General features: G+C 32.1%; 1 protein-coding gene across 1 annotated transcript in view; it reads left to right on the top strand.

The window, feature by feature from the left end:
* The window catches only part of pard3ba (par-3 family cell polarity regulator beta a), a 250,801-nt gene that overhangs the window by 127,907 nt on the left and 100,722 nt on the right, over positions 1 to 22,172 (top strand). The window contains exons 12-15 of the mRNA XM_073842392.1: positions 4,047 to 4,220; positions 16,946 to 17,075; positions 18,464 to 18,578; positions 21,847 to 21,953. Coding sequence (XP_073698493.1) covers positions 4,047 to 4,220; positions 16,946 to 17,075; positions 18,464 to 18,578; positions 21,847 to 21,953 — 526 coding nt within the window. The remainder of the gene's footprint in view (positions 1 to 4,046; positions 4,221 to 16,945; positions 17,076 to 18,463; positions 18,579 to 21,846; positions 21,954 to 22,172) is intronic.

The following is a 22,172-nucleotide window of genomic DNA, read 5'->3' as shown; positions in this document are numbered from 1 at the left end:
TTTTATTTTATTTATTTTATTTTATTTTATTTTATTTTATTTTATTTTATTTTATTTTACCAGATATGAGCTCCAGCAGTCACAAAAATGTTTATAACCATAAAGAAATTCAGTCGTATTTTTATTTTATTTTATTTTATTTTACCAGATATGAGCTCCAGCAGTCACAAAAATGTTTATAACCACAAGGAAATTCAGTCGTATTTTAATTTAATTTAATTTAATTTTATTTAATTTTATTTTATTTTATTTTATTTTATTTTATTTTATTTTATTTTATTTTATTTTATTTTATTTTATTTTATTTTATTTTTTATTTTATTTTATTTTATTTTATTTTATTTTATTTTATTTTATTTTATTTTATTTTATTTTATTTTATTTTATTTTATTTTATTTTATTTTATTTTATTTTATTTTATTTTATTTTATTTTATTTTATTTTATTTTACCAGATATGAGCTCCAGCAGTCACAAAAATGTTTACAACCATAAAGAAATTCAGTCGTATTTTTATTTTATTTTATTTTATTTTATTTTATTTTATTTACAGAAATGTACATGACCATAAAACTATAAAAGTTTTCCTCATTTTTTTATTTTCTCTAATTCTTTTAGACTATTATTATTTAAGCAATAATACAAACCTTGTTTATTATGTAGAATATACTATAGTATGGTAATTTTGATCCACCCAAAGTGGCCTCAAACTGGAAAAAAAATAGGTGAATGATGAAAAACAGCCTTTTTCGTAGCCTATAAAGCTTTGTCATTTTGGTTTGGAATAAGCTACAGTGCCGTAACAGAAATATGAATACTTCTCTCCTCTCCCTCTGCAATCAATCCAGTCAGGCAGCAGGTGTTGCGTCTGTGTGTAGATAAGAGCACATCTACTGTCCCCTATCAGCACTGTAATCAAGAGTGGGCTCACAGGTGGAGCTGCGTCTCTGGCCTCTATCAGCACTCCAGTGGAGAGTGGGCTCAGAGAGCGAGCTGCATCACAGGCCTCCATCAGAGAGAGACGCTCAAACAAATAGACATTTTCAAAGGCTGAGCTCTTCATTTGACTTCTGCCGTTCACCCTTATCACACTCTCTCTCTCACACTTTCTGCTGCTCGACTAGCATTTACACTCCAGGACTGAGATCAAATAGGCATGAAAATAAAAAAAACTGCATCCTAATTTGAGGAATAAATTATTTTAATACAAAGTAATGGGGTCTAGGGTTATTTTTAAGAGGTGGTGTCTTTCACAAGGTGGTCTTGGGGAGCTTCCAGACTGTCTGCTTGTGTATGCATGAGTATATTTTCTCAATAGATGGGCACAAGTGTTTGTGTCCTCGGAGGTCGGTATTGGTGGTCTGTGGTCAGTGACCTCGCCCAGGGGTCAGGATCATCCTCCGCGACACAGACTCTCAGGAGTCTTCAGCGGCTCCAGTGGCTTTTAGCTGCTAATCTCTTTTGTTCCTCCTCAGCTCAGTTTTATTTAGGAAACCACAGCTGTGAACCTTAATCCAATTCATTCCGGCCTGGCCCTTTCACGCTAATGATATGCATCCGTAATTGTGTCTGAATTCATGGTGGGATGCATTAAACATTTAACAGTGGGGCTACACTGCATAAATGTTTTTAAATCACTCTATAGGGCTTTAGTGTTGGGAGTAGCTAGCTGAAAATAGCGGTGGTCCTAACTTAACTACAAGTTTCAGTCTGACAGTAATTCAGTCAGAATAGTTTTCCCCCTAAAATAGTAGTGGTTCATTGAAAATAACAAGGACAATTAATTCACGATACAGACTAAAAGCTTTTACTTTAATGCTGGAATCCTGATTGTGATCCTATTTATTATTTAATTGCATTTATTCGTTTTTATTTATTTATTTTTTAAAAACATTTTAAAAAAATCTTACCGATCCCAAACTTTTCATTGGTTGTTTATGCTATATCAGGTCAAAATAGTTTGAAATTAACAAAAAAATATAAAATATTAAATTGGATATTAAATGACCCAACACTAACATTAACATTTTATTTTTACATTTTTTATTTTGAAATTCTTTGTATTAATTTGTAATGTTAGTTTTGTTTTTTATATGTAGTATTTTAAATGCTGCTTTAATTATCATTAATATGTATCTTATTATGGTAAAATAATACTAATATAATAATAATCTTATTAATTTGCCAGTAACTAGTACTATGATATCATTTTTGTATATATCATATGTATATGTATGTGTATTTATTGGTATATTATTTATCTTATTATAGCAAATATTTAAATGTTTTAATGTCGTTAATCTGGTTTACTACCACTGTGATTTGCAATTTTATTTGTTTTTTTATGTATTTAATTTTTTTTATATATATTTATATATTATGTATATTTTTATATTTACTACTACTGTGATTTGTAATTTTATTATTATTATTTTTTAATGTGTTTTAAAAAAAATATTTACTTTATTTATATTTAATTATATTTATAATATATTTAATAAATGCAAACTGAATTTAGGTAAAAGATGCATCTTATATTATTTTTTGCACTAAAAATGTAATATCTTTTAATCTGACGAATGTGTACTTTTGTATTTTATTTTTTGTATGTTATTTTAAATACGCCATTGCATTTATTGGTATATTATTTATCTTATTATAGCAAATATTTAAATATTTTAATGTCGTTAATCTGGTTTACTACCACTGTGATTTGTAATTTTATTTTTATTTTTTTTATGTATTTAAAAAAATGATTTAGTTTGTGTTTTTTTTTTTTAGGCAAAAGATGAATCTTATATTATTTATTACACAAAAAATGTAAGATCTTTTAATCTGATGAATGTGTCTGTAACTAGTACTATAATTTTGGACCCAATAATACAAATGATAAAATTAATAAAAATTTAAAAGGTGAGGTTTAGTGTATCTATTAGCTGAAACTTTTTAGAAAGTTGTTTTTTTTTTTTTGTACTTTTGTATTTAATTTTTTTGGTATTTCATTTTAAATACACCATTGTATTTATTGGTAAATTATTTATATTATAGCAAATATTTAAATGTTTAATGTCGTTAATCTGGCTTACTACCACTGTAATTTGTAATTGTATTATTATTATTTTTTTTATGTTTTTAAAACTGTGATGTGCAATTTTATTTATTAATTATTATTATTATTATTATTATTTATTTATTTATTTATTTTTTTATGTATTTTTTTATTTTGTGGTTTTTTTATATTTAATTTTAAATGCAAACTGAATTTAGGTAAAATATGCATCTTATATTATTTCACTAAAAATGTAAGATCTTTTAATCTGATTATGTCGTTATGTCGTTAATCTGTTTTACTACCACTCTGTGGTAATTCTGTAATTTTATTTTATTATTATTTTTTGTATTTAAATTTGATTAAGTTTTTGTTTTTTTATTACATTTTTTAATTTATTTTTTTATATTTAATTTTAAATGCAAACTAAATTCATAGGTAAAAGATACATCTATTTTTATAGTAAAAAAAAAAAGTAAGATCTTTTAATCTGATTAATGTGTCTATAACTAGTACTATGGCTTGTAGTTAGTTTTTTTTTTGTATTTAATTTTGTATTGCACTGAATCTGAGGTAAATTGTATATCTACTTATAGCTTTAATTCCATTATTCTGTCTATTATATATTATTCTGTGTAACTAGTAATATATTATTATTTTTATTATTATTATTTTTAATGTATTTTTTTATTTTGTGTGTTTTTTTATATTTAATTTTAAATGCAAACTGAATTTCATCTCATCAAACAAAAAACATCTTATATTATTTCACTAAAAATGTAACATCTTTTAATCTGCTTAATGTGTCTATAACTAGTACTATGTTTTGTATTTACTTTTAAATATTGCACTAAATCTTTAGGTTATATATCTACTACGGTAATTGGTCTAACTAGTACGCAATAATACAAATAATAACTAATAAAATTTTTAAACTCCTATAAATTCTCAGTGTTTTGTATATGTAACATTGTTTTTTGTCTTCTCTTGTTTGCAGGACGGTCGCTTGCGTATCAATGACCAGCTGATAGCCGTCAATAGCGAATCATTGCTCGGACGCTCCAACCACGATGCAATGGAAACTCTGCGGCACTCCATGTCGACTGAAGGAAACCTCAGAGGAACCATCCAGCTGGTGGTTCTGCGTTCTCTGGAGCGCTCGCCTGCACAGGTATGCCCACTTCCTGTACCGTACCATGTGTACCGCTACAGACCGCTTCCCCGCAGGGCCTCTGAACCCCAGTTTCTGACCACAGCCCACCGGTATCACCGCTATCGGCATCACAGGCTCTCAGGTGACCTCTGAATGTTGGAACATGCACACATATGTTTTGGATAAAAGGAGAAAATGGTTTTAATTTCCTCCTTATTTTGAGATTTAAACTACAGGATTTAAAGTACTATTGTTATCCTGCAAGGAGAATAGAAAATAGGCTTCTGGTCAAAAAAAAAAACTCTCAATAAATTACTTTTTTGTCCTGAACAGACTATTTTCAAAAACTAAACTAGTTATAAATTGGGGTCAGTTAGATTGCAGTGTCATCATGGACATTTGGCGAGGAAGTCCTTGAAATTAAATCATTGTGGATTCATTTTCTTTTGACACACTGAAGATTGTTCTTTTCCTTGTTTTTCTTTGACTTCATGAAAAAGCGCTCTTCTCTCCTGCTTCCTGCTTTTGTACTAACTTTGTGCACATGCTTGTATTCTCATTTGCTCTTTTCACTTATTTATTAATGGAACATCTAATCATCCATGTCTGCTTTTCTTTTGCTTTGTTTCTGAATGGCTTAAGTTTTCTTTTCTAAATAAAAGACTTTTAAATCTTTGCATGCACTTTGTTTCCTTTTAACCCTCTGGGCTTTTCTTCATGGATCTTTTCTGTTTATTCTGTAAAGGGCATGTGGTGTTATTCATCTCTTTCTTTCAGCTATTGAGAGATTTATCCAGTTCTCAAACTTTGAGATGTGCTGTGTTAAAGTAAAATTTTTATTTATTTAATTATATTTTTTTAAGAAATGTATTACTTTATTCAACAAGGATGCAATAACGTGATCAAAAATGACCAAAGACGATTACAATTTCTTTAAAAATATATTCAAATAGAAAATAGTTATTTTAAAATGAAGTAATATTTTACAATATACTGTTTTTGCTGTATTTTTGATCAAATAAATGCAGCCTTGTTGAGCATAAGAGACCATTTAAGAGACTCAAAAACATTTAAAAAAAATCTTACCGATCCCAAACTTTTCATTGGTTGTTTATGCTATATCAGGTCAAAATAGTTTGAAATTAACAAAAAAATATAAAATATTAAATTGGATATTAAATGACCCAACACTAACATTAACATTAATACTCATTAAAGTCTGTTTCAGTGTATACAAGTCTACTCATGAGCACTTTCTGTGGAGTCAAATCAGTGCCAAATATACTTGCAAACAAAAATAATGAATTGCAAAATATAAATGAAATAGAGCAAAAACGATGATTTGGCTGTTACTATGACTGTAAGATTCACAAAATGAAGCATGAGTCTTAGACCTTTTTAATGATGTATAGCTTATTAAATACTTGTTTGAAACTTTTAATGTATATAAGTCTACTCATGAGCACTTTCTATGGAGTCAAGTCAATGCCACATATGCTTGCAAAAGAATTGAAGTTTAGCAAACAAAAAATAAAGAATTGCAAAAGAAAATTAAGTATTGTGAGAAAAAAAAGAAGTGTTGCAAACCAAAATAACGAATTGCAAAATATAAATGAAACGGCAAAAGTAATGATTTTGTCACTGTTACTGTCACTGTAAGTTTCAAAAAATGAAGATCGAGTCTTAAGGCCATTGCACACAGAGTACGAAATTTTTGCATGTTAAAAAATAAATACAGCCTCACATTATTTCAAGCGATTTCACACACTGCAAAAAAATTCGAATCAGGTTCCATTTTCTGCGTTTTCGCATCCGCAACATGCATTTTGATGGATGACGAAAATGAGAAAACTGAAAAAATGCATACGAAAATTTTGGACTCTTTAGACCTTTATAATGATATATAGTTTATCAAGTAAATGACATTGTTTTACATTAAAACTAGCAGTAACTTTGAACTAATTATTAGCCCAAATTAGCCCATTATTTACTCACCCTCCAGGCTTCTAGGTTTATATGACTTTTTTTTTTTCAGACAAATGCAATCAGAGTTATATTAAAAATTATCCTGCCGTTTCCAAGCTTTAGAATTGCATGGGTGGGTGTTTCTCTTCATCAGTCCAAAACAAGTCCAATAAAGTGCATCTATCCATAATAAAAAGCCCTTCTGGGTGGAGGATGTAGGACGTCGGCATTGCACATGCACCGGTGAGTCTCGCACAAACCAATGTTGGTTTACAGAAGCAAAGGAAGCAAAGTTTCCCTACTTCAGCAAAGGAAAACCAGTCTCTTCTTGGCTTATATCAAAATCCATTTTTCTTTACAAATCTTCATTTTGTACTTCTAATTTGTGACTGTGTTCATGCACCACTGACATCATCCGCCCAGAACGGCTTCCCTGTATGACAGTTAGTGCAAGCTAGATTCAAGTGATTATTACATTTTAAATATGGATATTTTTCTTTAAAAATGCATTGATTCGCTACAGGAGGCCTTTATTCACCCCCTGGAGCCGTGTAAGGGGCCGTTCACATGTCGCGCCTAAAAACGCGTGGAAAACGCTAGGCGCGCCGCTTTCTTCCTTATCAACAAAGCGCTCGGGCGCTTGCGCTCCGGAAGCATCTGCCGTTTCTAAGCAACCAAAAGCTCCAAGCCTATGCGTCTCCATGCATTGTTTCTTCTGTTAGCGTCAAAATATTGGGGGCTTGACAAATCATAAAGTTCAGGAAATCCCTGGACCACAATGATGAGCTGCTCCTCCATGTTTCTGCTGAGGTTTCAATGTAACAGAAAAACGTGAGGAAGCTGATTGGTTGGTTCATGTCACATGACCTGCGGTGCGCTTGCGGCATTCTGAAAAGTTGAGATGTTTTTATCTCGATGCGGCGCGGACGCGCCTGGAAAAAACGACCACGTCGCACCGCCCCTTAGGGGCCGTTCACATGTAGCGTCTTTTGCGCGCTCAAGTTCGTTATTTCAAATGTAGACGCGCGGCTTGCGCACGCATAATGGAAGCGTCGCAACGCGCACGCAAGCCGCGCGTCTACATTTGAAATAACGAACTTGAGCGCGCAAAAGACGCTACATGTGAACGGCCCCTAAGGCACTTTTTATTATGGATGGATGCATTTTATTGGACTTGTTTTGGATTGATGAAGAGAAACACCTGCCCATGCAAGTCTAAAGCTTGGAAATGCCAGGATAATTTTTAATATAACTCCGATTGGAGTCATATACACCTAGGACGACTGGAGGGTGAGTAAATCATGGGGAACGTTTTAACAAAATGAAACAATAAACATTTTAGTGCTATAAAAGTGTGCACATTGAGAGAAGTAAGTGTTCATAGCAATTCAATATTTTTGTTTGCAAACCATAACTTTTTCTTGTAATACTTTTGTTTTCATTTGTAAAACTTTATTTTCTTTTGCAACACTTCAGTTCTTGTGCAAGCACTTTTGGCATTGAATTGACTCCATACTTTTTTAGTTTTATGAATCACATAATGTGGCTTGGTAACTTGTAGTGTTTGTTTAGTTTGTGCTTGCATTAATGGGACACAAGCACAGACTTGGCCTTCTTTTACTACTGTGAGTTTTACATGTCTCTGTGTTTCAGGGGGTCCGCCATGTTCACTGGGGTCCCCCTTTTGTTAATGTGGTGGTAAGTTTAAGCAATCACCTGTTGGTGTATTGAACCTGCATGATGATATCCTTGCTGACAGAGGTGGTTTCACATGATACAGACAGAGAGTCAGCTAAAACGATATTTTTAATTGATAATGGAGAAGTTTCTGAACTCCAGTAGTTTTTGGAACAATGCTGATCATTTCAGAAAATAATGTGTTTGTTATCTAAGCATATTTTTTGCATATTTTTCAGAAATAGACTTTTTAAATGCACACTTTTTCTTTTCTATTATGGGGAGTACTGTTAAGGCTAATTTATTGGAGAGGAGAATCCATTTTCATGAGTCAGCAGTTCACTAAAATGCCAGTTTTCAGCCAAGAGATAATAGCAAAACCTTCTTTTTTTTTTTTTTTTGGTGGAAGCTTTGCTTTCGATCCTAGGAGGTCACATGCAGTGCTGAGTAGATTACTTACAAATTGTAATTGGTTACTGATTCCAAATTGCATGACAAAAATTGTAGGTAATATAATAAACTTTTAGATTACTTTTAGATTACTTTTGACTTGATTGGAGTTTGCAGTATTTGTATCCAAGGTTAAACCGTCAATTCCCGACAGCTCCTCATCGCCGTCCAATGGATATGAAGACAAATAGTTATTGACTCCACCTTCAGCGCTCTGACTTTGGGTGGGTGAGCTCTGGAGTATTATTGGGGAGCATTAGCTTATCCTCGGCCCAATCTAGCGGTAGAGGGATGGTGATCGGTGCGGGCGGTAATGGCGCTCAATAAAAGGTGATATGTCGCTGAGATGCATTCTTCATTAATCACATGCAGACGGAGCGATCAATATGCCATTAATCACACAGACAGAGTTGAGTGATAAGAGAATAAGCGGGAGGTTAGAGAATCAAAAGTGTTTGTGGACTAAGCTTAATGGGTTTGTTCCTCAGTTTGAGACAATACTGACATTTTGATGAATTTAAAACATTTTGGTTAGAAATTTTAGGAAAAATATTTTAGAAAACACATTTCCATGGTGTTATAATTCATATTATATTAAAGTATTTATTTTGAATACAGGGTGTCTGCAGGACTTAAAAAGCTCTTGAATCTGGGCAGAAAGTCTTAAATTCATGAAGTCATGGCATTAAATGTTTCATGTGCTTCAAAAAATAAATGTGTTTTTTTAGCTTTAGTAATTAAAATTTTGATTTTGAATTTAAATTAAGTTTTTCATCTGCTACTGCCATTTTATTTTAGTTCAACTTTATTTCAATAACATATTTTATTTTATTTTATTTAAGTATTGTAAGTTAGAAATCCCATTATAATGACAACACTTTTCTTGGCCTTTATTTTTAGATGTTCAAATACGTTTTAAATATGTTTTAGAAAATGTTTGTGTCTTTTTTATTAATAATATATTTTCTTTACTTTCATTTTGTTTTAGTTTTAGTATTTTTTTTAATTTTAGGTTTTTCATCTGCTTTAATTTAATTTAATTTTATTTTATTTTAGATTTTAGAGGTTTTATCTGCCTTTTTATTAGGTTTAATAGTTTTAAATGTTTTCTTGATCTGAAATTATTTTTATTTCAGTTTTAGTTATTTTAGTTAACTAAGTTTAGTTTTTCATCTGTTTATTCATTTTAATTTATTTTATTTAAATGTTTTTTTGTTTTATTTTTCAATACAAATATTCAAACATCCTTAAATAAAGATACATTTACTTGAGATGTGAAATTAAGACATGAAGTCTTTTTTATTTTATTTTATTTTGTTTTATTTGATATTTCATTATTTTATTTTATTTCAGAAATGAAGGCCTTAAAAGGTCCTAAATCTGGGCAGAAAGTCATGACATAAACATTGCATGTACTCCAAAAAAATTATGTGCCCTTTTATTATTATTGTTTTAAATATTTTCTTCACTTTAATTTATTTTTATTTCAGTTTTAGTTTTCAGTCATTTTAGTTAAATTTTTTAAGTTGAAGTTTTTCGTCTGCTGTGTTTATTTTATTTTATTTTATTTTATTTTATTTTATTTTATTTTATTTTATTTTATAAATTAAAGCCTTAAAAGGTCTTAAATCTGGGCAGAAACTCCTAAATTCATGAAATCATGTCATTAAATGTTGCATGTACTCCAAAAAAAGTAAAAAAAAAAAAAAAAGTTTTTTTTTAGCTTTAGTAATTTACGTTTTAATTATTAATTTTATTATTATATTATTAAGTTTTTCATCTACTACTGCCATTTTATTTTAATTTGGCTTTATTTCAATATTTTATTTTACAATATTTTTATATTATTTTATTTTATTTAAGTTTTTTATTTTATTTTCTAATACAAATATCTAAACATCTTATCAAGATTTACTTGTGATGCAAAATTAAGACATACAGTCTTGTTTTCTAAGACATTTTCTGAGAAAATTTATGCTTAAAATGAGAACAAATATCTGTCAATGGGGTATGAAAACTCGTTTTCCCTTTGAATTAAAATTAAGTTATTAAGATTTTTCTGAAACCATTGGCAGATATTTGTTCTTGTTTTATTCATAAGCACACTTCATTTTGTTCAGTTTCTCATAAAGCAAAACTTCTTATTAAAAAGTAGTTTTTCACATTTGAAGCATTGCTTATACAAGGCTTGTACGTTTAGAAAACATACTATTGTCCTCTTCAATTTATGACTTAAATTTGCTTAACTTGGGCTTCAAAATGCCCTAACTTGAAACCCTGGAATTAAAAGTGTTTATTCTCTCAAAAAAGAAACTTTCTGAACCCAAACCCAAACTGCAGTGCTCTTCAAAGAGATTTCATGTGAAACCACCATCTTTGTTCCTCTTTCCTCCATGTAGTTCTCCTTCCTGTTCTCCTCCCAGTCTGCCATCTAATCCCGTTACCTCGCTGTATCTCCTCTTGCTCGGCAAGTTAATCAGATTACACCGTGGGTTCCTTGAATAAAAGGCAAATTTGGGGTTTTAATGAAAGGCAGCCCGGGGCTACCCTGAGGGTCCCTAACCTCAGCTCACCCTCAGCGCTGCCCTGTGTTGAGGGGGTGGAGACGTCCGTGGGTTTAGGCTCTTGTTCTAATGCTGTTTTGTTGGTTCTTTGTCTTGGACTGTAGACCCAAACTCCCTTGTGATTGTTGTCTGATTAAGACGTGCGGCGCTCAGCCTTTGAAGATGTCAGAGAGGTTCTTGGTGTGTGTGTGTGTGTGTGTGTGTGTGTGTGTGTGTGTGTGTGTGTGTGTGTGTGTGTGTGTGTGTGTGTGTTGTGTGGGAGTTGTTCACCTAAAATCAAGGTGATATTTGAATGAATGAGAATATGAGCATGTTACAGACATATTGACTGATGCAAGGAGAAATTAGACTTTGACATTGTCTTCAGATACTAGTGTTCTTTGGGTGTTGCTATGTGGTTGCTAGGGTGTTCTGGGTGGCCGCTTACTGTCATGGTAAATGCAGAGAACTACTTTTCTGCATATGCTGTGAGTTTAACATGAATTTTTTTTTTTTTTATAATGTAGACAGATAATTATAGTTAGATTTAATGAGATTTGTTTGTAAACTTGTTCTCACAGAAACTTAAAAGACTAGCTAAAATAATATATTTACTTGCAACAGTTAAAGCCTTGAGCTTTACAGACCTAAGTATTGTAATTTTACTACTGTAATATGAATTAAAATGATTGTTTTTTAAATCTGCTGTTGTATTTCAATAGTAGTAATATATAATATCATTATTGTCGTTGTTGGCATTATTTTATTATTGGCATTATTTATTTTAAGTTAGAAATTCCAGTACATTGACAACACTGTAGATTTTATTGTTTTAAATATTTTCTTTACTTTTATTTTTAATTCAGTTTTAGCTTGAGTAATTTTGGTTTTACTTTTTAAAGTTTACATTTCTCATCTGCTATAGCCATTTTATTTTAGTTCAACTTTATTTCAATAACCAATTTATTTTATTTTATTTATTTATTTATTTATTTTTCAAATTAAAATAGTTAAAAATATATTTTTGTGCAATTGTATTAGATTTTTTTGTTTTAAATATTTAGTTTACTTTTATTTTTAATTCAGTTTCAGCTTGAGTATTTTTAGTTAGAATTTTTTGAAGTTTACATTTTTCATCTGCTGCTGCCAATTTTTTTTAGTTCAACTTTATTTCAATAACTGATTTTATTTTATTTCATTTAAATATTGTAAGTTAGAAATTCCAGTATCTTGACAACACTGTTCTTAGCCTTTATTTTTAGATTTTCAATTAAGGTTTAAAATACGTGTTTGTGCATTTTTATTAGATTTTATTGTTTTAAATACTTTCTTTACTTTTATTTTTAATTCAGTTTTAGCTTGAGTAATTTTGGTTTTACTTTTTAAAGTTTACATTTCTCATCTGCTATAGCCATTTTATTTTAGTTCAACTTTATTTCAATAACCAATTTATTTTATTTTATTTATTTATTTATTTATTTATTTATTTATTTTTCAAATTAAAATAGTTAAAAATATGTTTTTGTGCAATTGTATTAGATTTTATTGTTTTAAATATTTAGTTTACTTTTATTTTTAATTCAGTTTCAGCTTGAGTATTTTTAGTTAGAATTTTTTGAAGTTTACATTTTTCATCTGCTGCTGCCAATTTTTTTTAGTTCAACTTTATTTCAATAACTGATTTTATTTTATTTTATTTAAATATTGTAAGTTAGAAATTCCAGTATCTTGACAACACTGTTCTTAGCTTTTATTTTTAGATTTTCAATTAAGGTTTAAAATACGTGTTTGTGCATTTTTATTAGATTTTATTGTTTTAAATATTTTCTTTACTTTTATTTTTAATTCAGTTTTAGCTTGAATTTTTTTTTAAAGTTTACGTTTTTCATCTGCTGCTGTCAATTTAACTTTATTTCAGTAACTGATTTTATTTTATTTTATTTAAATATTGTAAGCCTTTATTTTTAGATTTTTAATAAAATTTTAATTAGAATTTAGTAATTTTATGTGCAATTATTATTAGGTTTTATTGTTTATTGTTGTGAGGTTTTTCATTGTTGCATCTTATCGTCCACCAGGCAAAATGAATTGTTTTCTTTAATGAATCCTGTTAACCCAGATAATGAAATGAGTCATTGATGTGTTTTTAAGAAACAGTCCTGCATATGTTTTGCACCAAACATTAGTGGTCAGCGGTTTGTTCAAATCAGTGTGAGCAATAGTAATCGTGATCCATGCCTTAACAAGCCCCGCTAATAAGGACAATGCGGCGGTTGAAGTCAGTGGGAGGTGAACGCGTCAATCAATAATATCGACTCTTTAAATTGACTTTTCATTTTTAGTTTCCCTCCGTCTGGATTTGAGCAGTTGCTGTGCCATTCTTCAAGTACCTTTTGATATTTTCCTGCCAGCTCTCAATGTATGCGTGTTCGACACATGCACACAACACGTTTGCTGCTGTCAAGACACTGATCACAGTGAAAGACAGAAACAGTGTTGCTCAGTGAAGGGGGGTTTTAGATTCATTTTTGGTGAGAAACATAATCTCTAAGGAGGAAGAGACAGCCTGAGAATCCATCCTTCTGTCCATTGATGATTCCTGTGCGTCTGGAGAGACAGCGAGCAGGAGGTAGATGACAAGAGTGACGTTTCCACATGTAAAGAGCCGTCATCCCCGCTAATGACTGTCCTCCAACTGAGGCTTAACGTCGGAACAAAAGAACGAGGCTTTCATCTGTTTTTCCCCGCCATGTGGAATAGTACGGTGTGAATGCATTTAAGCACACTTTGATATGGTGATATCCTAACACCTTTCATGTCCGTCCAGTCAGTCTGGGCTTTTTTTGCTGCGAGTAGCGTGTTTGTGTGTGTAGCATGTGGTTTGTATGACAGTATAAAGACAGTATAACAGCGTTCCTCCTCTGGGTTGTAGACGCCCTGACGGTGACAGCTGTAGCTTCTTTGTCTTCTGAGAAGACCCCATCAGGATGCATCATTCTGTGGCCTCACGTCTTCATATTGACACTTGTTTCCATATCTGTCTAAAGTAGTACAGTCTGACGGGATTGCCTTTGGCTTATGAAAATTTCTAACTGTGTCATATGGTTGCTTTTATCCTTTTGACATTTACAGTTTGGCTTCAACATATTTTTTTTCCCCCAATATATTTTTTTTAGATCAGGGTTGTTCTCTCACAGAATTTATTTTTCTTTTTTAGTATCTGCAGTTTTTCTTGTAAAATGTTCGCAATTACATACTACCGTTAAAAAATTTTTTTCTCAAGATTTTGTCTCTTATGCTTATCAAGGCTGCATTTGTTTGATCAAAAATGCAGTAAAATCATAAATATTATTACTATTTAAAATAACTAAATATATTTTAAAATGTAATTTTTTTTTCCTGTGATCAAAACTGATTTTTCAGCATTATTAGTCCAGTCTTAAGTGTCACATGATGCTTCTGAAATCATTGTGATATGCCGATTTTCTGCTTAGAAAAACATTCCATTATCATTGTTACTTTTTTTTTTATTAGTATTAGTATTAGTATTAGTATAGTATTCGCATGTCTCAAAAATGCAGTAAAATCAATGTCAAAATTGTAAAATAACTATTTAGAATTAGAATATATTGTAAAATGTAATTTATTTTGTGTGATGCAAAGCTGAATTTTCAGCATCATTACTCCAGTCTTCAGTGTCACATAATCCTTTAGAAATCATTCTAATATGCTGATTTTCTGATCAGGAAACATTTCTGTTTTTTATTAATGTTACACTTTTTTAAAGTCTTCGTGTGTCTCAAAAATGAAGTAAAATCAGTAATATTGTGAAATATTTTTACAATTTAAAATAACTATTTTGAATTTAAATATATTGTAAAATGTAATTTATTTTCTGTGATGCAGAGCTGAATTTTCAGCATCATTACTCCAGTCTTCAGTGTCACATGATCCTTCAGAAATTATTCTAATATGCAGTGTTGTTTTTGACAACCATCTTAGATTTAGTCTTAGTCTTTTGGACTAAAATGCTTATTAGTTTTAGTCCAATTTTAGTCGACGAAAAGTCATAAAGATTTTAGTCTAGTTTTAGTCAAAAAAAAGGGGGAAAAGTAGTCTTTTAACAAATTAATGTAGGTCAGTAAGTATTTTGCTGTTGGGTAGTGTCACTTATAAGTTGTGAAAATAGCAGATCTATAGTTCAACTCAATGTGAGCTTCCGGATCGACTATTTTCACCAATAATTACAGTAATGAAGGAATGGTTTTAGACATAAAAGACATATATTTGAAATAATGTGCAAACTGCCGCCATCATGGTTAATCGTCTGTCTGTCTGAGTGACAACAATGTGACATGTTGAGGACGTTGTGCGCTGCACGCCAGGTGGTGGGCGTAACCAAACAAGGATAGAATGCTAAAACGGCTTGCCATAGCCTACTAGTATGGCAAAGAGTATTTAATGCTAAAACGGCTTGCCATAGCGGCAGATACTTTTTAGGTTTTAATTGGCATGCACAATAAGCAGAAATGTCGTGCATTTTAAACGTCTGACGGACCACCCACTAACATTTTCGTCTATTCTCGTCTCGTCAACGAAAACTCACACACGTCTCGTCATGTTTTAGTCATCAACGAGCCATTTTTATCTCGTCATCGTCTCGTTATCGTCATGAAAAAAAGTTGCGTCAACGAAATGATTTCGTCATCGTCATCGTTGACGAAAACGACACTGCTAATATGCAAATTTGCTGCTCAGGAAACATTTCTGATTATCATTGCTTAACATGGTTATGCTGCTTAATATTATTGTTGAAACCATGATGTTTTTAGGATTCTTTGATAAAGAGAAAGATACTTTTTTGACACCAATTTTATGTAATCCGTTTTAACAAGATTACATTCCACATAAAAATGTGGGTTTTATTTTGATGGTTTAAAGGAGACCTTTCTTTACAATATGTAATATAAGTCTCTAGTGTCATTAGAATGTGTCTGTGAAGTTTCAACTCAAAATACCCTACAGATCATTTATTATTCATTTTATTCATATATATTCCTTTTCCAGAATAGAGCTCTGCCTTTACAGCTCGTACCTCAAATACTCTCCCAAAAACATCTGTTTGGTTTTGATTATCATGTCTATCATGCTTAAATGCTTTTAGTTTGTCATGCTATTAGTTTAAACTTCTGATATATGGTTTTCTAAATGCACACATCTGAAGCATGCACACAGAAAGTGGCTGTCACACGGCATGTGAGTACTAAAGTTTGTTCTCTTTCATGTCGTATTGTGCTTAAACCGTCAAATACACACAAATTTATGTTAAAAACACAGGAGAAATCGCATGTTTATATTAGATCTGTGTGGCAGCAGCGTAATATACAGTAAATAAATCAAGAAATGCACTACTCTCTTGTCTCCTCTGAGGCTGGAACTCTAAATAGTGTTCTGTACAGCCAATGACAGAACAGTTAGCATGCTTTGCTCGAACTTTCGCCATGGCGTTAGAACTGGTGCACCGTTGTTGCTTGCGAAAACAAAACGGCGGCACCGTAAGTGAAAACGTGTAGATTAAGGGGCGGTAATATTATAAGATCCCCTTTTATCCCCTTTTTCGTGTTTTCTAAAAACACTTAAACACAGAAAAAGTCTGATGATATGTCAGTATATAAATTGTCTTATGTAGCATCATTTTTCAGTACTCAATGGTATCGAGGCAATTTGGTCTGTGCCTTAAAATTGTATCAAACTCGATACCCAGCCCTAGTAAAAACAGTCTTTATTCTCCATATGTGAACATGCCTAAATGTAAATTTCGGTGCGTGTTTTGTGAAATAAAGCCGGTAAAAGGAAAAGGTTGAGGGTACGTAAATCACAACCGAATTCTAATTTTTGGGTGAACTCCAATTCCCTAACCTTGTTTTTTTGTCCTGCATGGCAAATGTTCCACTTGTTGGCATCCTGACATCATGAACCCAATATAGAAGTTGATCAACATGTTGTCAAGACATTTTTTCCCCACTCAGCATCTTCCAGATCAATGTTTTGTTGTTTATTTAATCACTCAAATTAATTCTCTACAACTTTTTTCGCCCTCTTCTTTAGGAAAATCCAGAAACCAGTCAAAGTGTCAGCAGAAACGACTCTCCTGTTCATCTTCGTCCGAGCAGCAACCACACCAACAATTCCGCTCCACCATCCACAGCAAACAACCGCATATACGAAGCCGCTCCTTGTAAGTACACACCGCCAATGATTAAATTGCTTTAGGTCGTGACTTAAGGTTGCTGTACTATGAATTCCTGCTTCACAGTCAGCTGCAGAATCCACTTGGATCATGTGGCGGATTCCACCGGTGGACGCCAAATCACGTTCAATGTGAATGCATCTTAACTTGTTGACTGCATTCTAAATGCACACCAAATGCTAAAAGTAATTGCATTTATATAATGTTAAGTGCCTTCAACTAAATTCTCTTACTGTTAAATGAAATTGATCAGTGCTCAAAAAACAAAAAGCAAAAAGAAAGCAAGCATGCGTTCATCATCGACACCATGTGAAGAGTGCTTCGCCTCTCTGTGAGGGGACAAAATGAGTTCATTTTCTCTGCCGCCTCATTTTCCATGCCAGCGTAGCTTTCCATTAGCTTTTTCGACTTATACAAGTTGGAAATCTGCCCATCTCATCAATGGGGATGAAAAAGCCAATGACGATATTTTTGCTACATTCCCTTCCGCTTTTATGCAACGCGGCCTGACCTTGAAATCATTAAGCTGATGAAATGGATTCTAAGTGGGCCTTATTAGCATACTCGCAATTGTGCCGAGCGCTCGAGAACGGATAACAAACTGTTTTAAATTCACACTATTCTTTCCCGACGCTCTCCAGAGACTTGCCGTGCCAACACAAAAGGCTTTTTCCGTGTTTTTGGGAAACCATTGTTTACTGATTAGCGTCTCTTGTCCGTCAAAGTATGCGACTGTACTTTAGTCGCACAAAGAGGGATGTGATACATACACACGTCTCATTTTAAATTCAGATTGCTTTCCACACTCGCTGCTGTTAGATTTGGTAAAATCACTGAAAACACCAAACTCTGTGCACAAGTGTCATTTTGATGAGTTTTAATGAAGTCTAGTTTTAATCACATGTTTTCCCCTGCACTAGCATTAATATTTCATGTCACTGCATATATATATATATATATATATATATATGACACAGTCTAGACTCGCTTAAATGGCTAAATGGTGGAAGAAACGGGAACACTAGTGCAGAAAATTGAGTCGTAATGGAGGTATTTCAAACTAAAGCTATAACATTGATCAGAACGTTGTGTGGTCAATGAGAAGGTCTCAATGTGTTTCTCACATGTTAGATGATTCAAAGCTGAGTGAACGTGGTCAAGTGTGTCTTATTTCTCATAATGGGAGGAATAACTCACTCTCATGTCATTTCAAACCTGTATGACTTTTTCAAAAAGAGATTGTACAATGCTGTTTCCTATAGAATTGAAGAGAGCTCTAAAAATGAGAAAAACATGAATCTTGTGAAACCATACATTGGCTTTGTGTGACAAACATTAACTCTAATAATGGTATATAACGTTATATTTCCAAACAGCTGCATACAGACCACAGGAGCTGCCGGAGGAAGATTACGATGACGATTTCCCCCCTCCACCTTCTGATCTGGACTTGCTGGAAACAAACCCTCCACACAAAACCCAACAAAATCGGTTCGTTATAGTGCTCAAAGAGTAAGGTCGGAGATAGCAATCACAGTTCATAAGTTTTCTTTGAGAGCTCTTATCGTGAAACCGAATAATCTAGTACTTTGATCAGTGCTCAGTATTGGCTTTTTTCAAAGATTTGAAAACACAATGATAGCATGCAGAAGAATTATTTATGCCATTATCTAGTTGTACCATCAACTATTCATTCAAATACTCAATGTTATCCACTTAGACTTACATATTCATATATACACAGAGAAAAACATTCATATACAGAATAGGTAGACATGAATGAAATGAATGTTGTTTGCAAATACTTTGTCAATCAGTACTAAAACGTATCAATAAATAGTTTGATGTATATAATTACATATTAAATATTCACTGTTTTATCCAGTATTTTTGTGTTACACTACTGTTTAAAAGTTTGGGGTTTGTAAATGTTTTTTTTTTTTTTTTTTTTATATATTAAAACTTTTATGCCAAAAATGCCAGAAAAGACATTTATCATCTTACAAAAGATTTCAGTTTAAAAGAAATGCTGCTCTTTTTAACTTTTTTTCAAAAGTCGATTAAATTTTTAAATATATTTACATAGAAAAAAGTTATTTTATATTGAAATAATATTTCACAATATTACTGTTTTTACGGTATTTTGAGCATATAAATGCAGCTTTGGTGACTATAAAATAGTACATTCAAAAATATTTTGTTCCCAAACATATTTTTTTCTTTTATGCCAAAAAATCATACAAATTTCTTATAGCAATTATATATCAAAACTAGTGGTGGGCATAGATTATTTGTTTAAATCTAGATTAATCTCACTGTAATCTTGGAATTAATCTAGATTAAAATGGCTAATTTGAATTCTGCTGAAGGCATTCAGAATATGTGTGCTGCCCAAATAATGACTAAAAGTAAGTCTTTGAAAACGGGTTTCTCAAGCCAGGTGGCGCATTAGACCAGGCGCTCATCTCCTGTTTCCAAAATGCATCACAAACTGCTTGACAATTGCATTTACAACACAATTAACTATACAAACTTGTGTAACCAAGTACTTCTGCAACGCACGACGCGCACGGGCATGGATATCTGCGTGCATAGTCTTCGGTTAAACTGCGTTGCTTTTAGAAGCGTCAATTCAGTTGTTGCATATAGTTTAATGTCTTTATTTCGGGATTATCAAAGTAAATTACAACTCAAATTTTTAGATTTTACTGGGGCACAGTAGATTTTCACTGGGGCGTGTGCCCCAGTAAATAGGGTCTAGCAACGCACCTGCCCTGCAGTGTTGTTTTTGACAACCATCTTCGATTTAGTCTTAGTCTTAGTCTTTTGGACTAAAATGCTTATTAGTTTTAGTCAAATTTTAGTCACTTCTATATGTGATAGTTTTAGTCCAATTTTAGTCGACGAAAAGTCAAAAAGGTTTTAGTCTAGTTTTAGTCAAAAAATGGGAAAAAGTAGTCTTTTAACAAATTAATGTAGGTCAGTAAGTATTTTGCTGTTGGGTAGTGTCACTTGTAAGTTCTGAAAATAGCAGATCTATAGTTCAACACAATGTGAGCTTCCGGATCGACTATTTTCACCAATAATTACAATAATGAAGGAATGTTTTAGAACATAAAAGACAAACAAGGATGGAATGCTAAAACGGCTTGCCATACTAGTATGGCAAAGAGTATTTAATGCTAAAACGGCTTGCCATAGCGGCAGATACGTTTTAGGTTTTGATTGGCATGCACAATAAGCAGAAATGTCATGCATTTTAAACGTCTGACGGACCACCCACTAACATTTTCGTCTATTCTGGTCTTGTCAACGAAAACTCACACACGTCTCGTCATGTTTTAGTCATCAACGAGCCATTTTTATCTCGTCATCGTCTCGTTATCGTCATGAAAAAAAGTGGCGTCAACGAAATGATTTCGTCATCGTCATCGTTGACGAAAACAACACTGGCCCTGAAGCAAACCCCGCCACTTCATAGCTGCATCCATGTTAGCACGTCTGGTTTGATGTGGTAATTTCACAGTAGGCATACACACAGGTTAGAAGACTTGTTCTCGCCCCCTACAGTGCAATTCGGCTAGGTATACATCCGCGCTAAAATATCAAGGTGAAAGTCATCATAGCTTGCGTAGTATAGACCCAGCTCCCAAACCAACATTGAGTATAGATTAACGGCGATTTTTTTTATCGCCCGATAAGAGTCTCACGTTAACGCAGCACGTTACGCTGATAACGGCCCACCACTAATCAAAACTTAATTTTTGATTACTAATATGCATTGTTAAGAACTTAATTTAGACAACTTTATATGCGATTTTCTCAATTTTTTGATTTTTTTTTCAAAGAGTTATATCTTGACCAAATATTGTCCTATCCTAGCAAACCATACATCAATGGAAAGCTTATTTATTCAACTATCAAATGAAGTATAAATCTCAATTTCGAAAAAGTTACACTTATGACTGGTTTTGTGGTCCAGGGTCACATATTAGAATGATTTCTGATCATCATGTGACTTTGAAAACTGGAGTAATGATGCTGAAAATTCAGCTTTGCATCACAGGAATAAATTACACTTTAAAATATATTATAATAGAAAATTTTAAGTATTTTAAATTGTATAATATTTCATAATATTACAATTTTTACTGTATTTTTAAGCTTATAAATGCAGCTTTGGTGATTATAAAATACTTTTTTCAAAAACATTTTACTTCCAAACATTTGAGAGGTAGTGTATGTGTTTTTATGCTTATAGTTTACAATATATGTGACCCTGGATCACAAAACAAGTCTTAAGTAGCACATACAAAATACATTGTATGGGTCGAAGTTATACATTTTTCTTTAATGCCAAAAACCATTAGGATATTAAGTAAAGATGTTTTGTAAGTTTCCTAACGTAAATATATCAAAACTTAATTGCCTATAAGTAATAATCATAGCTAAAAACTTAATTTGACTGCTTTAAAGGCGATTTTCTCAATATTTAGATTTTTTGCAAAATATCTATATCCTAACAAACCATACATCAATCAAAAGCATATTTATTCAGCTTTTTAGATGATGTATAAATCTCAATCTCAAAAAAAAAATTACCCTTATGACTTTTTTTGTGGTCCAGGGTCACATATATGCTTGATTATAATATTGCATTGTAATATTTCTCTTAGATATTTGATTAACTAAACTAAATTATGAAAACCTGTCAGCGGAGAATGCATAGCATTCAAATCCTGTGATATGTGTCTTGCAGGGCTGAACTGGAGCCTGTTTCCTACCAACCCACTAATCAACAATACCCTAAACGACAGAACCTCCCGGATTACCCCACCAACAAGTCTTCCAAGAGCATGGATTTAGGTATGGAAACACACATAAATTTATGTTTGCTCTACCAGAATCGATCTACAAAATAACACATCTTGCAAAATTCAGCTAGATGCATTTTGACCAGTCAAAATGACTATACTGGGACTCTACAGACTCTGACAGTGAGTTAATTTCAAAACAGAGCAGTGCTATTTCAGTGCATTTAGCGCTTGGTTAACTTGGATCATGGGTGGTTAGTTAATAAGACGC

The sequence above is a fragment of the Garra rufa genome, chromosome 6 (genome assembly GCF_049309525.1).
Source record: "Garra rufa chromosome 6, GarRuf1.0, whole genome shotgun sequence".
Lineage (NCBI taxonomy): Eukaryota > Metazoa > Chordata > Actinopteri > Cypriniformes > Cyprinidae > Garra > Garra rufa.
The sequence above is the reverse complement of the archived record's forward strand: the minus strand, read 5'-3'. Positions and strand labels throughout refer to the sequence as shown.